The following is a 16293-nucleotide window of genomic DNA, read 5'->3' on the forward strand; positions in this document are numbered from 1 at the left end:
TCTCCCTCCCCTCTCTCTTTACACTTCTCTTTATTCTCCACTGTACTTCGTTCTCCGCTGTCCCAGCGTTATCAAGGAGAGAGGCATCCCAGGCAAGAGCGGGGACCTCGGGCTCCCAGGCAAGATGGCGACAGCGTTGGGGAGGTGTTGGGGATTGGTGATGGCGGCAGGAACGGGAACTCAAGACTCCCTGGCAGGAGCAGGGACCTTGGGCTCCTGGGTGGGATCAGTGAAGGTGGTGAGGAGGTGTCGGGGATTGGCGACAGCCGATACAAGTATCCTACTGATGCTACTGGGCTGCTTAAAGTAATTTCTCGGTTATCAAAAAAAATCCAGTTAATTGGTAAAGTTCTGGTCCCAAGCATTTCGGATAATCAGAAACATATTGTACAACCCCATGAGTGTGCTCATACCTTTCCCATTCCTCAGCATCACCCATATAGCCTCAGTAGATGAGCCCTCTGGTCTGTCCTACCTGAGCACAGCTGTGATATTTTCCCTGACAAGCAGAGCCTCTCCTCCCCCCCACCCCCACCGCCCCATTGTGTCTAAAGCAACAGAACATTGAGCTGCCAGTCCTGCCCCTCCTGCAACCAAGTTTCACTAATAGCCACAATGTCATAATTCCACGTGCCTTTCTTACAATACCTTTTGCATTGAAGTAGATGTACCTGACAACTTTTCCACCACATACAACCCATTGACTTCTTACAGTGCCTGCAATTTTCACATCATCTTTTCCCTCCTCCACTCCTCTATCTGGTCTGGCACTCTGGTTCCCCTCCCCCTGCAAATCTAGTTTAAACCCACCAGAGCAGCACCAGCAAACCTTCCCACAAAGATATTAGTCCCCTTCCAGTTCAGATGTCAACTGTCCAGTCGGAACAGGTCCCTACCTTCCCTGGAAGAGAGCCCAATGATCCAGAAATATGAAGCCCTCTCTCCTGCACCATGTCTTTAGCCACATTTTAAGCTGCTTTATCCTATTTAACCATATAACCACTTACAGCACAGAACAAGCCAGTTCGGCCCTCCTAGTCCATGCCGTAACAAATCCCCACCCTCCTAGTCCCACTGACCAGCACCCGGTCCATACCCCTCCAGTCCTCTCCTCTCCATTTAACTATCCAGTCTTTCCTTAAATGTAACCAATGATCCCGCCTCAACCACATCTGCCGGAAGCTCATTCCACATCCCTACCACCCTTTGCATGAAGAAATTTCCCCTCATGTTCCCCTTATAATTTTCCCCCTTCAATCTTAAACCATGCCCTCTAGTTTGAATATCCCTCACTCTTAATTTCTAACCTCACGAATACGTGGCATGGGTAGCAATCCTGAGATCACTACCCTGAAAGTCCTGTCCTTTAACTTAGTGCCTCACTCCATGAACTCTCTTTGTAGGACCTCCTCACCCCTCCTACCCATCTCATTTGTCCCTACATAGACCTACTTCTGGCTGCTAACCCTCCCTCCTGAGGATGCCGTGAACTCGATCTGAGATATTTTGGACCCTGGCACCAAGGAGGCAACGTACCATCTGGGATACTCAATCTCTTCCACAGAACCTCTTATCTGTCCCCCTAACTATGGAATTCCCTATCACTACAGCTCGCCTCTTCTCCTCCCTTCCCTTCTTAGCTACAGGACCAGACTCTGTGCCAGAGACCTGATCGCTGTGGCTTGTCCCTGGTAAGTCGTTTCCCCCCCCCATGGTATACTTGTTATTGAGGGAATAGCACAGGGGTGTCACGCACTGCCTGCCTGTTCCCTTTCCCTCCTCCTGCCTCCTAGGTCCCCATAACTCCTGTCTATCACCCCCCTCTGCCTCCTGAATGATCCACAGTTCATCCAACTCCAGCTCCAATTCCTTAATTCAGCTTGTCAGGAGCTGCAACTGGATCCACTTCTCGCAGATGAAGTTGTCAGGGATACTGCTGGTTTCCCTGATGACCTACATTCTGCAAAAGGAGCATTCCCCTCCCTTGGCTGCCATTCCCATTGTTATGACGAGGTGAACAAAATACAGGTGCTCCTCCAATTACGATTTTTCAACGTTACGATGGTTCAGATCTGTGCTTTCAATTTTGAATTCTGATCGGTTCCCGTGCTTGCGATGTGTGGTACACTATTCTCTCGCAATGCTGGGCAATGGCAGCCTCACGCGGGAGTATCATACACCATACTCTCTCGCAATGCTGACTCAACCATGCTTGCAGTCTCTGTAGCGATCACGTGAATGAGTGAAATTGATGACCTTGTTGCTATCCAGCAATTAATTTTAGTTCAATGCTTCAATGTCCAGTGTGCTTTCAGTTGTGTACGTTAATGGTTTTTTTCAGTGTGGTATCAAGGTATTCAAAATTTAATTATAAAAAAGGGTAGGTGCAGTATTTTCAACTTACGATATATATTTTTTACTTACGATGGAGTTGCTGGAACTCAACCGCATTGTAAGTTGAGGAGCACCTGTATATATCTAAAACCTGTCTTTACCTGTGCTTACCTGCTGAATCCTTTTTGTTCCTCGAATAGGGTTCCGACTATTCATTGCCTTTTACTTGTTCTTGTCAAAGCCTGTTGTGATAAAGCCTTACCACCCTGACTCATCCTACTCCAACAATGACTGCTCCCCCTTTTGTCTTCAACTGTTGAACTTGATTGCCCAATTTCTCCTTTCCTCTAGCTCTCTCTTTCCTTTTGTCTCCTTTCCCCATCTCTGCTTTCACAGAGCAAAAAACACTCCCTCCTCCCTCTATCACTTCTCACCTTTCCTCTTTCCTGTCCTCCTATCCATATCCAGGCTTTCATGTTTCACTCCAGAAGTAACTCACCATCCAAGAGCTCGAGTGTGACGGTGGGGTCGACGTACTCCCACCAGTTCTTGCCATCGGTGGAGACAGGGATCTCCCAGTTGGACCACTTGCAGGCCAGGTGGATGCAGACACAAGCCACCACTGGAGGCTGGTACTGCAAGCAGAATGTGGTGAGGTGGAGGCTGCATATGTTGTGGGGAGAGAAGGTACAATGTCACGTCATCTAGCACGCTGCTGGTGGCTAGATTGATGCAGCCCACGCGCGGGGTGATGGTGTCAGCAGCAAGCTCAGGGACAGGACTTGGGGCTAGGCTGGAACCTCAGCCTACCCCTTCCACCAGGGTGTCTCCCAAAGGGCAGGCTGGAGTTTGTGCCGGGCGGTCAGGCAAACACGCACACACTGGGACACACATATAGGCACACGCGGGCACAGACACAGACACACACACACACACACACACACACACACACACACACACACACAAAAGCATACGCAAGCACAGACATGCCAGCACACTTGCACAGACACACGCATACAGGTGAGCACACACACAGGCATGCATGTGCACATGTGCAAACACATACAGGCACGTGTGCACAGACTAACACATACAGACACACACATGCATAGACACGTGCGCAGATAGATGTGCACATACACAGAACATACATACAGACACAATAGTCACAGACAAAACACACAGCACGCATCACATACAACAGGCACCACACATGCACACAAAACATACAGGCATGTACACCATACAGATAAAGCTCTCACGTACACCTAACATAGAGAGACACATACACAATGTACATAGATGTTTTCTCAAGGAGCCTTGCAGACACTGATAAACAGACACAGACCCTTGAGGTGTGTGAGTAGCTCTGTGCTATGGCAGAAACAGCTGGACACTCATGTCTCATGGTCTCCCCATTCGCAGGCGACCATGTCCATTACAGGCAGAGCCACGGCCGAGGAGAAGGATTGGAGGGGGATGGCGGAAGTGGATGATGGAGGGAATGAGAAGCAGAGGGGAGGATTGTAAATAGAAAGAAAGTTGGCCACTGCACCACAGTGGATGCAGTGATAAATAACCTGTTGGTAGCCATGAAGTAGGAAGTCTGTGCCAGATCCTTGCTCGCTGGAGAGAGAGGATGGTGGGTAGGGTGGGGAGAATATAATGGGGCAGGGGGTAGAGAGAATGAGAGAAGTTAGTGTTATATTCCAAACAGAGACACAAATGGATTGAAAACAATGGCAGCATTTTGCTGCAATGCTAATACTGTCTCCAGAATGTTCCCATCTCTGAGCAAGCGAGAAGCACTGAGATACCCATCAGCAGCTTGGGTGGTCTCAGGGGGTAGTCTCAGGGAACAAGACAGAGTTCCAGACATAAGCACAGGTGTAGGAACCAGAGAGGGTTACAGAGACAGGGAGGGGTGTAGGGACTGGAGAGGGTTACAAAAATAGGGAGGGGTGTAGGGACTTGGAGGGGGTGACAAAGATAGGGATGACAAAGTTAGGGAGGGGTGTGGGACCAGAGGGGATTACAGAGACAGGGAGGGGTGTGGGACCAGAAGGGGTTAAGAGACAATGAGGGGTGTGGGGGACCAGAGGGGGTTACAGAGACAGGGAGGAGTGTGAGGACCAGAGGGGGTTACATAAAGAGAGGTGTAGGGGATTGAAGGGGGTTACAGATTTAGGGAGGGGTGTAGGAACAGGAGGGTGGGTTTACAAAAATAGGGAGGGGTATTGGGACTGGAGGGGGTTACAGAGATAGGGAGAGGTGTTGGGACTGGAGAGGGTTACAGAGATAAGGTGGGGAGTGGGGACTGGAAGGGGTTACAGCGATACGGAGGGGTGTCAGGACCAGAGTGGGTTACAGAGACAGGAAGGGGTGGAGGGGGGAGGAGGGGTTACAGAGACAGGGTTTGTTCTCTCTGGATCAGAGCAGTGAGGGTGGACCCAATGGATGTGGACACCATTATGAGGGGTGTTGGGGAGAGCAGAAAGTAAGTCGTTTTACCATGGTGGGGGGGGTCATAGAGTCATTGAGCATGAAACAGGCAATTTAAACCAACTCATCCATGCTGACCAAGTTGGCCTTCTGGCTTGTCCAATTTGCCTGCATTTTTCCCCTATCCTCTGAACTTTCCTGCCCATAAAGTGCAACATGGTTGGCGTAGTGGTTAGCGCAACGCTGTTACAGCGCCAGCCATCAGGACAGGGGTTCGAATCCTACGCTGTCTGTAAGCAATTTTTACATTCTCCCCATACCTGTGTGGGTTTTCCTTGCAGGCTCCAGTTTCCTCCCATCGTTCAAAATGTACCAGGGTTTTTAGTTAATTGACTGTAATTGGGCAGAACAGGCTTGTGGGCGAAATGGCCTGTTGTAGTACTATCTGTCTAAATTTTTTTAAATCATGCAAATGTCTGTTACACGGTGTGTTTGTCCCCCACCTCCACCACTTCCTGTGGCAGCTCGTTCCACACACCCACCACCCTCTGTGAAGAAGGTGCCCCTCGGGTCCCCTTTAAATCTCTCCCCTCAAACCTGTGCCCTCTAGTTTTAGACTCCCTGGAGCAGCACTTGAATCGGCAAGGCAGAGAAGGGAAGAACCCATGCTGTGCGGTGGGCTCCGTGTGCTCTGGGATCAGTATTGATGGGTGACTGATGGAGAACATGGAGGTGTTTGGCCAAATGGCCTGTTTCTGTGATGCAGCACTCTACGACACATCACGGTATTGCTCCCATTACTGTCTGCTCACCCCCTTACCTCTCACTAGTTGTGTGCATTTCACCACATGGGTGTGTGGGTGGTCAATGGTGATCTCAAACCCTGGAAGAGAGAGGTCACAGCAAAGTTAGGAAGTGAACAGGACAAGACAGAAGCAGAACAAATGGAGAGGCGAGAGATGCTCGCTTGGAACTTCCAGGCCTGGCCTAGTGACAGAGATACCTGCAGCTAACACCAGCCTGTTCCGCATCCTCCACAGGAACAGCAGGCCCTTCAGCCCCTTGAAGACCTGTTATATGGCAACAGGTAGACAATGTTCAGACCCTCTCTTGCTTGTTATCAGGGAAGACAGGACTTTCAGCAGCTTTTGAACCTGTCATACTGGGTCAGGATGCCAGTCAGTCCCTCTCTGGGTTGTCACACAAGGACAGGAGGCCATTCAGCCCCTCTCAGTCTGTTTCACAGGACTGGAGGCTGTTCATCCCCTCTTTGGCCTGTCACACCTGGACAAGAAGTCATTCAGCCTCTCTCCAGCCTGTTACACTGGGACAGGAGGCCATTCAACCCCTCTCAGGTCTGTTACACTGAGACAGGAGGCTGTTCAACCCCTCTCTGGTCTGTTTCACCAGGACAGGAAGCCATTCAGCCCCACTCTGATCTCTTACATGGGCTCGGGAGGCCATTCAACCCCTCTCTGGCCCACTGCACTGGGGCAAGAGGCTATTCAGCCCCTCTTAGCCTCTTACGCTGGGAATGGAAGCCATTCATCCCCTCTCTGGCTGTTACATTGGAACAGGAGGCCATTCAGCCCCTTTCCATCCTATTACATTGGGACAGGAGGCCATTCAGCCTCTCTCCAACCTATTACATTGGGACAGGAGGCCATTCAATCCCTGTCAGGCCTGTCACACTGAGACAGGAGGCTGTTCAACCCCTCTCTTGCCAGTTTCACCAGGACAGGAGGTCATTTAGCCCCATTCTGGTCTGTTACATGGGCTCGGGAGGCCATTCAACCTCTCTCTGGCCCATTGCACCGGGGCAAGAGGTTATTCAGCCCCTCTCTGCAACACTTCCCTGTCCTTATACAGGGGAATGGGAGGCTGTTCTGCCCCTCAGCCTGACTGCATGTTGCAGGGAGCAGCTTCCCAAAGGATGGAAAGTGTCAGTCTGGAAACAAATTAAATTTTGGTTAAAGATGTTGCCTAGCCACATTCTGTGGCTCTCACCCTGGCAGCTCCATAGCCTGGATGTGGCTGTAACATGTGGCTTTGTATTTCCACTGCCCACCCCATCTCCATGCGTCCAGCCCTGCTCAGCCTCTGAACTCACCCAGGGTCTGCAGTATGACACTCTCTAGAATGACCAGGTCCTGTGCTTCCTGCAAATAGGCCTGTGGTAAAGAGAACAGCAGAGTTATCAGACCAGTGGAACCAAGACAATTTCATAGCCACACCTTTGGGCTTCTTCATCCTCGGTTCCAAACCACAATCACCACATTACTCTCACCCAATCCCCCACTTGATCCACAATATGTCACCCTCAAACCCTCCTTCGAGTCATACAGCAGTGAAATACGTCCTTCATCACACAGACTCCCTGCTGACCATCACCAAGATCAATCCAGTCTCACACAGACAAGTCTGTCCATGGCGTCATGCACAGTCAAACTGAGACTACCCACAAATTGAAGGAACAAAACCTAATATTCCGTCTGGGCACTCTCCGATCGGATGGCATTAACATGGACTTTTCCAATTTTTATTAAATTCCTCCCCCGAGTCTCTCTCTTTCTCTTCCTCCAGCTCCCCTCTCCCTTCCCTGTCCATTCGACAGCTACCCCTCTCATCTTTATCAACCTGTGACCTCTTAACTGTTGGTCTGTTCTCCTCCCCCTGCCCCTACCACCCTGTGACTCACAAGGGTCTTTTAAATTGCAGCACTTGGGTAGCCCTCTTTGGACCCAGGTGCAATTACTGGGGCAAAGATGCTGGAAGCACCTTTTAAGCTGCGGGGGAATGACCCATTAAGCCAGCAATTTAAGGGGGATCCCATCTCCGCGATGATGCGGTAAATGATGCGTCACGCACTCACGGGAACTATCGGTAGTCAGTCTCCCCCACCCCCTCCCCACCTTCAGTCACCCCTCCCATTAGTCATCACCCACCGTCAATCACCCTTCTCCCTGTCAGTCACCACCCCCACTGTCAATTGACACCCACCCCGTCAATTGTGTGCCCCCCTCAGCAACGTCCTGCTGCCGCGAACGTTGAGCCATCCCTGCGAACTGGAGTGACAGTTCATGGCCCCCCACTCTCCCCTCCCAATGGTAGCGACATCTTCTCCTCCCCCCACGGCAGCGACCTCTCTCTCGCCGATCGTGGCACCCCCACCCCGCGCTGCGGCAACGACGTCTCCCCGCCAATCGTGCCACACCACCCCACCAAGTGGCAACCTCCCCCCATGGCTGCGACCACACTCCCCTGCCAATTGTGGGCCACCCTCTCTCCTCCCACCTCCAACGACAGCAACCTCCCCCCCACCCCTCCCCATCCCAGGCCCCACGGCAGTGACCCCTCTCTCCACCCAATTGTGGCAGGTACTTCAGACAGGGGGTTCCCTGTGATGGCAGCACGCAAGCGCTGATGTCACCGAAGTAACCGGGTCAGCTACTTTCCTGTTCAAATCGCTTGTGGACGCGACCTAGATAAGTTTAAATGGGTTCTCGGTTGGATTAAGGCCATGCTGTATATAGCCAAGATTAGCGAAAGGGGCAGGGCAGTAGTACAGCACCACCGCCCTCCATTGTGATGTGGAACATGCATGCCGGGAAGTGAAAGCGCCCTATGCATAATAATTGCCACTGAACAGCAGGTACGAGTACTAGTGGAGATCTTTTCTAGCAGTCTTAGAACTCAAGCAGATCTTCTGCGCATCATAATCTCCTTCTTCGCAGATGGGTACTTTAAAATTCACGCTCTTCAGTTGCTGGCTGATGATGTCATCACCCACCCCCTTTTTGAGTTGGTTTTAGCGCTCATCAGTTTAGGCAGGAGGCATTGCGACTTCAGTCCACCTCAGCGTGGAGGGAAATGGACCCTCCAATCCACCTTTTCTGCGTTCATGCAGGTAGGTGGAGCATATAAAAGCAAGAGGAAAGCTGTCTTGAAGGTTCTATGTAAAAGCGGGTAAGACTTGCTATAACACTGCACCCTGCACTCTTTGACTCACTGTGACACTGCACACTGACACACAATATGACAATATGAGGCACAGTAAAGAGAAAATGTTTAATCCAGCAGGAAAAATTAAAAAAGGAGCTTTTGGACTGCATGGTGAGAGGATGGGGAATTCTGAGAAGCAAAGCGATCTGGGTGATTTCATGTGTGATTCATGAATGGTCAGTCTGTGAGCACAGCAAAGAGTTTGAAAAGCTAACAATTATTTATTGAGAGGGGTACGAGTAGAACAGGGTGTTGGTGAGACCACATCTGGAGGACTATGGATAGAGCCCATCTCCTTATTAATAGGGAAGGCCATTAGTAGATTGGGAGGAGTTCAGAGAAGATTTACTAGACCTTCCCTGTAATGGGTGGTATGTTCCATGAGGACAGTTTGGACAGGCTGGGCTTGTATCCTCTGGAGTTTAGAGAAACGAAAGGGAATAAGTAACTGAGGCGGTTTTGACACGTAGATGTGGAGAGACTAGTTCCTACTGTAACAGAATACAAAATAAGGGGGCGTCCATTTGCAGCAGACGTAAGGTTATTCTTTTATCTCGCGAGTTTGCAAGTCATTGCAGCTCTTTCGTCAAAGATCAGGAGAAGTGGGATATTTTTAAGGTAGTTGGGAGATTCTTCATAAGAAGGGAGGTCAAAGGTGACATGGAAGGCAGAAATGCAGAGTTATGGTTACAATCAGATCATCCACGATCTTATTGAATGAGCCACGGAGTGACCTCAGGGGACCAAGTGACAATCTCCTAACAATCTTCTAAGACTGTTTGCAAAGGTCAGGGACCCTCTACCCACAAGTTGAACAGGGTTACACTACACAACAGTCCAACAATGAAATGGACACTTTAAACAATGAAAAGCATACATTTGAGCATTGGAAAGATAACCACACACAATGACCCTTTCAACTGTGACATTCAAATTGGACCTTCCAAAGGTGCAACTGCATCATTGTACATTTATAAAATGTGCATTACTCAGAGGACACTTTTCAAATAATCAAAACTCAAGAGCACACCTTTAACTCCTCCTTCCCATCAGACAGAAGATACAAGAGGTTGAAAACATAAACCTCCTGATTCAAGGGCAGTTTCTTTCCTGTTCTTATCACTCAGACTCTGGAATGGACCTCTCACTGTGTCTGCAATGTTTACTCTACACCCTTCACTGTTTGACTTATTGGAACACTGCTGTTTCTTTACTGCCTGTTGACTTGCCTGGATAAAGCACAAAACAAAGCTTTTCACTGTATCTTGGAACATGTGACATTGAACAATTCAATTCAATTCACCAGTACAACATTTTAAGGGATAACTTTGGAAATCTCACACTCAAATGCACAATTCATTGTGCAATCCTGAGATTCACAGCAGACATATCGGCATATTCCAAAGTTACAATGCTCAAATTGATATCTTTTATGTACAAAGTACTTGTGTGGCTCCAGCAGGTCAGAATTTCGATACATATGAACATTGTACTCATGTGTATGACAACAAACTCCTATTCATTATCAAAGACTCAACACTCCTCGAATGTGCTACATTGAGGAAGCATCACACTCAAATAGATTCTTTCCAACTGCACAAAACTGTGAAGGGCACATTTCAAAAACAAAATTACAAATGAACATTCTTTAGAAGTATGTAATGTGTCAATTGTAGTTTTACGACGGGAAGGAGTCACGTGATGTAGTGGCCGGTAGGAGAATACCAGCCATCTCCAGAAAAAAAGGAAAAAAGTGAGGGAAAAACAAAGCCCCAGACACACTAATCACAACAAATAAAAAATAAAGGTGTGGAGAAAATGGCACCAAAGAAAAGAAAAGGCAAAAATAACAGGAAGAAGAAAGAAAGACGCCTGAAGAGAAAGGTGAAGGCCTTACCTGTACGAAGAAGCATGGACCCGCCGTGGAAAGAGGAGCCCACTCCCTGAGGTCAGTGGAGACCCTGCAGGGTCGCGACCCATCGAACGCAGGACTGCAAAGATGGCTCACGGAGACAAACAGAGGTGCGCAACCACGCATGCATGAGGAATCGCGCATACGTGATGCGCACCGACGGGAGGGGGGACAAGCTGTGGAGTGGAACTCTACAGCACGAACAGCTGAGAAAGACCCGACAGCAGGGCTCCCAGCAGGAAGATATACAAAATATTGGGAATGGGAGGGGTGAGAATGCAAAAAGGAAACCAGAGACACAACAGATAAACAGCCCAGAAGCAGAGGACCAACATCAAGACACCATAAAAAAAAATATCCAACAAACTGAGACAAGCAGCCTAACAAAAAAGTCAGAAGAGACACAGATACAAGGAAGAGCAGTAGAAGACACAAACCCTAGAGCAGACACAGAAGAAGAAGAAGGAGAACATCAAGCTCTGCACAGAGAAATAGAAGATAAAGTGAATGGACAGTACATAGATTAAAAAAAATTTTCAAGAATATATGGAAGCATTAAAAGAATGGCTGACACGAGAATTTAGTGAAATAAAAAGAAAAATGAAAAGTACAGAAGAAAAAGTGAATAGATTAGAGATGGTCATAACAGAAATAGGGAAAAGATTAGACAAGGTGGAACGAGAAACAGCCGTAGAAATGGAAGTGAACGACTTAAAAATAAAATTGGAAGAAACTGATAAAAAAAGTTAAAGAAACACAGGAGTTGTTAGTTCAGAAGATGGATATAATGGAAAACTGTAATAGGAGAAACAATATAAAGATAGTGGGCCTTAAGGAAGATGAAGAAGGCAAAGATATGAAAGAATTTATAAAAGAATGGATCCCCAAGGTACTGGGAATGCCAGAAATGCAGGAAGGAATGGAAATAGAAAGGGCACACAGAACATTAGCCCCGAAACCACAGTCACAACAAAAACCAAGATCCACTTTAGTAAAATTCCTGAGATATACGACAAGAGAAAATATATTGGAGAAGGCAATGAAAAAAATGAGAAAAGACAAAAAAAACCACTGGAATACAAAGGCCAAAAAAATTTTTTCTACCCAGACATAAGTTTTGAGCTCCTGAAGAAGAGGAAGAAGTTTAACGCAGCAAAATCAATCCTATGGAAGAAAGGCTATAAATTTATGTTAAGATATCCAGCAGTGCTTTAAATAGTTATCCCGGGGCAGCAAAACAGACGGTTCTCAGATCCGGAGAAAGCACGAGAATTTGCAGAATGCCTGCAAGACAGAAAGAGAGATGAAGAGATAAAAGAAAAATAATGTATAAGAAAGAACTAAGGAGGGGAAGAAAAGGGAAGAAAGGAAGTAAGTGGGGAATAAAGAGGGTGAGCTTTGTTATATGTGAAGATAAAAGTCTTTTCTGGAGGGGGTTGGGTGGGAGAGAATAACAGTCACTGCGAAATCAGTTGACGGGGAGTTGTGGTTGCCCGGCAAGGGACAAGGGGCAACTCAGAGAGGGGGGAGGGACATTTGGGGTTAAGGGAATTTTAGATGTGGGAATAGTGGAAATATTTTATGTTTTAGAAGTGTTGTCTTATAGTGGGTTCAAAAAAAGAAAACAGAAATGGATATGGGGGAAAGGTGGTGATGAGGAAGCAGAAATGAGAGGTAAACAAAGTATGAAATGGCCATGTTGAACTACATGACTATAAATATTAACAGAATACATAACCAAATCAAAAGGAAGAGGCTGTTAAATTTACTGAAGAAAGAAAAAATTGATATAGCATTCGTGCAGGAAACATATCTAACTGAAGTGGAACACAAGAAATTAAAGAGAGACTGGGTAGGGCACGTAACGGCACCATCATATAATTCAAAAGCCAGAGGAGTAGCTATATTAATCAATAAAAATATACCAATCAAAATAGAGGAGGAAATAATAGATCCAGCAGGGAGGTATGTAATGATAAAGAATCAGATATATTCAGAATTTTGGAATTTGCTCAATGTATATGCACCTAAAGAAGAGGATTAAAAATTTATGAAAGATATCTTTTTGAAGATTGCAGATACGCAGGGGAATATACTGATAGGAGGGGACTTTAACCTTAATTTGGACTCAAAAATGGATAAAACTGATAAAAAGAACAAAGTAACCAAATTTATGGTTAAATCGATGCAGGAAATGCAACTTTTGGATATATGGAGAAGACAACACCCAAAGGAGAAGGAATGCTCATATTATTCGAGTAGACATAAAACATACTCAAGGATTGACCTGTTCCTGTTGTCAGCCCATATCCAAGGGAGGGTTAGGAAAACGGAATATAAAGCTAGATTGTTATCGGATCACTCACCCCTGTTATTAGCAATAGAGCTAGAGGACATCCCACCGAGAACGTATAGATGGAGATTAAACTCCATGCTACTTAAAAGACAGGATTTTAGAGAATTAATTAAGCGACAAATTAAAATGTACTTTGAAATAAATACGGAATCAGTGAAAGATAAATTTATATTATGGGATGCAATGAAAGCCTTCATCAGAGGGCAGATAATAAGTTTTGTAACTAAGATGAAGAAGGACTACAATCGGGAAATAGAACAGCTGGAAAGGGAAATAGCAGGTACAGAAAAAGAATTAGTAACAAGGGAAGATACAACTAAAAGAGAATTGGCGGACAAAAAAATAAAATACAAAACACTACAAACGTACAAGGTGGAGAAGAACATAATGAGGACAAAGTAGAAGTATTATGAGCTAGGAGAAAAAAACGCACAAAATACTAGCTTGGCAGCTTAAAACAGAACAAACTAAAAGAACGGTATTGGCATCAAGGAAAAGGACAAACAAATTACATATAACCCAACAGCGATCAATGAAAACTTCAAGAAATGAGCAATTATATCGAACTGAGAATGAAGGGAAAGAAGACAAAATAGTTGAGTTTCTAGCTAAAACTGAACTACCGAAATTGCAAGAAGAGGAGCAAAACAAATTAATAAAATCATTTGAAATAGAGGAAATACAGGATATCTTAAATAAACTACCGAACAATAAAACGCCGGGAGAGGACAGACTCCCAGTAGAATTCTATAAAACATTTAAAGACTTATTAATTCCTCCTCTCCTGGAAGTAATGAACCAGATTGAAGAAACACAAAACATGCCAGATTCATGCAAAACAGCAATAATTACAGTAATACCAAAGACAGGGAAAGATCCACTAACACCAGCATCGTATAGAGCAATATCTCTACTCAACTCAGATTATAAGATAATAGCGAAACTATTAGCAAACGGATTGGCCTACTGTGTACTAAAAATAGTAAAACTAGATCAAACTGGATTTATTAAGAAAATATGAACAACGGAGAATATCTGTAAGTTCATTAACTTAATGCATGCAGTACAAGGAAACAAGATGCCAACAGTGGCGGTTGCCTTAGATGCAGAGAAAGCCTTTGACAGAGTAGAATGGAATTATTTATTCAAAGTACTACAGAGGTTCAACCTACCAGAGAAATATATTAATTGGATTAAAGCATTCTATAAGGGACCATTGGCGAAGGTGACAGTAAATGGATATATATCAAACCAATTTAAATTAAGCAGGTCAACTAGGCAGGGATGTCCACTATCTCCCTCACTGTTCGTGTTAGCTATAGAACCCTTGTCAGAACTGAAAGGAACAGAAAATAAAATGAGGGATAAAAATAAAAGAGAAGGAATATAAAATCAGTCTATTTGCAGATGACGTCATAGTATACTTAACAGAACCAGAATTATCAATAAAAGAATTACATAAGAAATTGAAGGAATATGGAGAAATATTGGGGTACAAGATCAATGCAAATAAAAATGAAGCCATGCCAATGAATAATGTGGATTTCACAAAGTTTAAGAAAGAATCACCATTTTAAATGGCAAACACAAGCAATCCGATACCTAGGTATTCAACTAGATAATAATCTAGGCCATCTATACAAATTAAATTATCAGCCATTAATGAAGAAATTACAAGGTGACTTAGAACATTGGAAAGATTTACCACTAATACTGATAGGAAGGGCAATTTGCATTAAAATGAATATCTTCCCAAGGATACAATACCTATTTCAATCGTTACCAATTCACCTAACAGAGAAATTCTTCAAGGAGCTAAAGAAAATAATAAGGAAATTCTTATGGAAAGGGGGAAATTCTTATGGAAAGGGGGGAAACCGAGGATAGCACTAGATAAATTAACAGAATGGTACAAACAAGGGGGCTTACAGCTTTAAGAATTTTTATAGAGCACCACAATTAAGATACCCATCAGATTTTTATCAAACAAGGGAAAAACCAGATTGGACCAGATTAAAGCTAGATAAAATAGGGGAGAAGGCACCTGAACATATACTATATAAGTGGGATGAAAAGCTGGTGCAACATAGGAATTCACCACTACTGCACCATCTGCTGAACATTTGGAAGAAGATTCACGTAGAAAGGAAAAAAACAAATTACCAACTACCAAAATTAATATTGACGCAAAATCAACTAATCCCTTTCACGATAGATAACCTTTCCTTTAGAGAATGGGAGAGAAAAGGGATCAAAAGAATAGAAAATTGTTTTTTGGGAAATAAATTATTATCTTTTGAACAAATTAAGTACAAATATGGTATAACTCACGGTACAATGTTTGCATACCACCAACTGAAAACCTACTTGAAGGACAAATTGGGAAACAGGGTGAGGTTACCAGAATGAAGCAATTTTGAATATGTGATTACAGACACAATGATAATTAAAAGATTTATAACAAACATGTACATCAAACTGCAAGAGAAAGAGAACGATGAAATAAGCTGTAAACCCAAACAAAAGTGGGAACAAGATCTAAACATAAAGATAAAGAATGAAACATGGGAAAAGCTATGCTCCGGAACTATGAGAAATACAATAAACAGGAGGTTACGCGTGATACATCACAGGCTATACACCATGCCCCAAAAGTTAAATAAATGGGACCCAACAGTATCAGATAGATGTTTTCGCTGTAAGATGGAAACAGGAACAACAGTACATGCAATTTGGGCATGTGAGAAAGTGGAAAAGTTTTGGGAAGATCTAAATCAGGTATTAAATAAAATCACAAAAAATAACATACCAAAAAATCCAGAGATCTTTCTTCTAAGTAATATAAGAAGTAAAGAACTTGGCCTCGATTTAGATGAAGCACAAAAAAGATTTATTATGATAGCCTTAGTTGTAGCAAAAAAATGTATAATGTCAACCTGGAAATCAGAAGAGAGCCTGAGAGTACAGCAATGGTACATAGAAATGAATAAATGTATTTCATTGGAAAAAATAACATATAATTTAAGAAATAACATCACAGTATTCGAACAAATTTGGGAACCGCACATGGAACACAACAGAGAAGTCGTACCACGGACCTCCACCACCTAAAATGACAGAACAAGAAGAAGACGAAATGAACTGACCCAGTGTGTAAAAGTAGATGACACAATTTTCTTATTTATTTTCATTGTGTGATGACATTGTTTAATGGGTTTAATGTATTGTATATGTTGAACGTTTAGTG

At 44.7% G+C, this 16293-nt stretch overlaps 1 protein-coding gene across 5 annotated transcripts in view; it reads right to left on the bottom strand.

The window, feature by feature from the left end:
- The window catches only part of LOC138747254 (cyclin-T1-like), a 45090-nt gene that overhangs the window by 6807 nt on the left and 21990 nt on the right, over window positions 1-16293 (bottom strand). For 3 of the 5 annotated variants that reach the window (XM_069906309.1, XM_069906307.1, XM_069906304.1), the window contains 4 exons: window positions 6887-6947; window positions 5597-5659; window positions 3915-3960; window positions 2834-2997 (listed from right to left, as the gene is read on the bottom strand). In XM_069906309.1, the coding sequence (XP_069762410.1) occupies window positions 2834-2997; window positions 3915-3960; window positions 5597-5659; window positions 6887-6947 (334 nt within the window). The remainder of the gene's footprint in view (window positions 1-2833; window positions 2998-3914; window positions 3961-5596; window positions 5660-6886; window positions 6948-16293) is intronic. The other 2 variants (XM_069906308.1, XM_069906306.1) reach the window with 1 other exon arrangement.

This window comes from Narcine bancroftii, chromosome 12, assembly GCF_036971445.1.
Source record: "Narcine bancroftii isolate sNarBan1 chromosome 12, sNarBan1.hap1, whole genome shotgun sequence".
NCBI lineage: Eukaryota > Metazoa > Chordata > Chondrichthyes > Torpediniformes > Narcinidae > Narcine > Narcine bancroftii.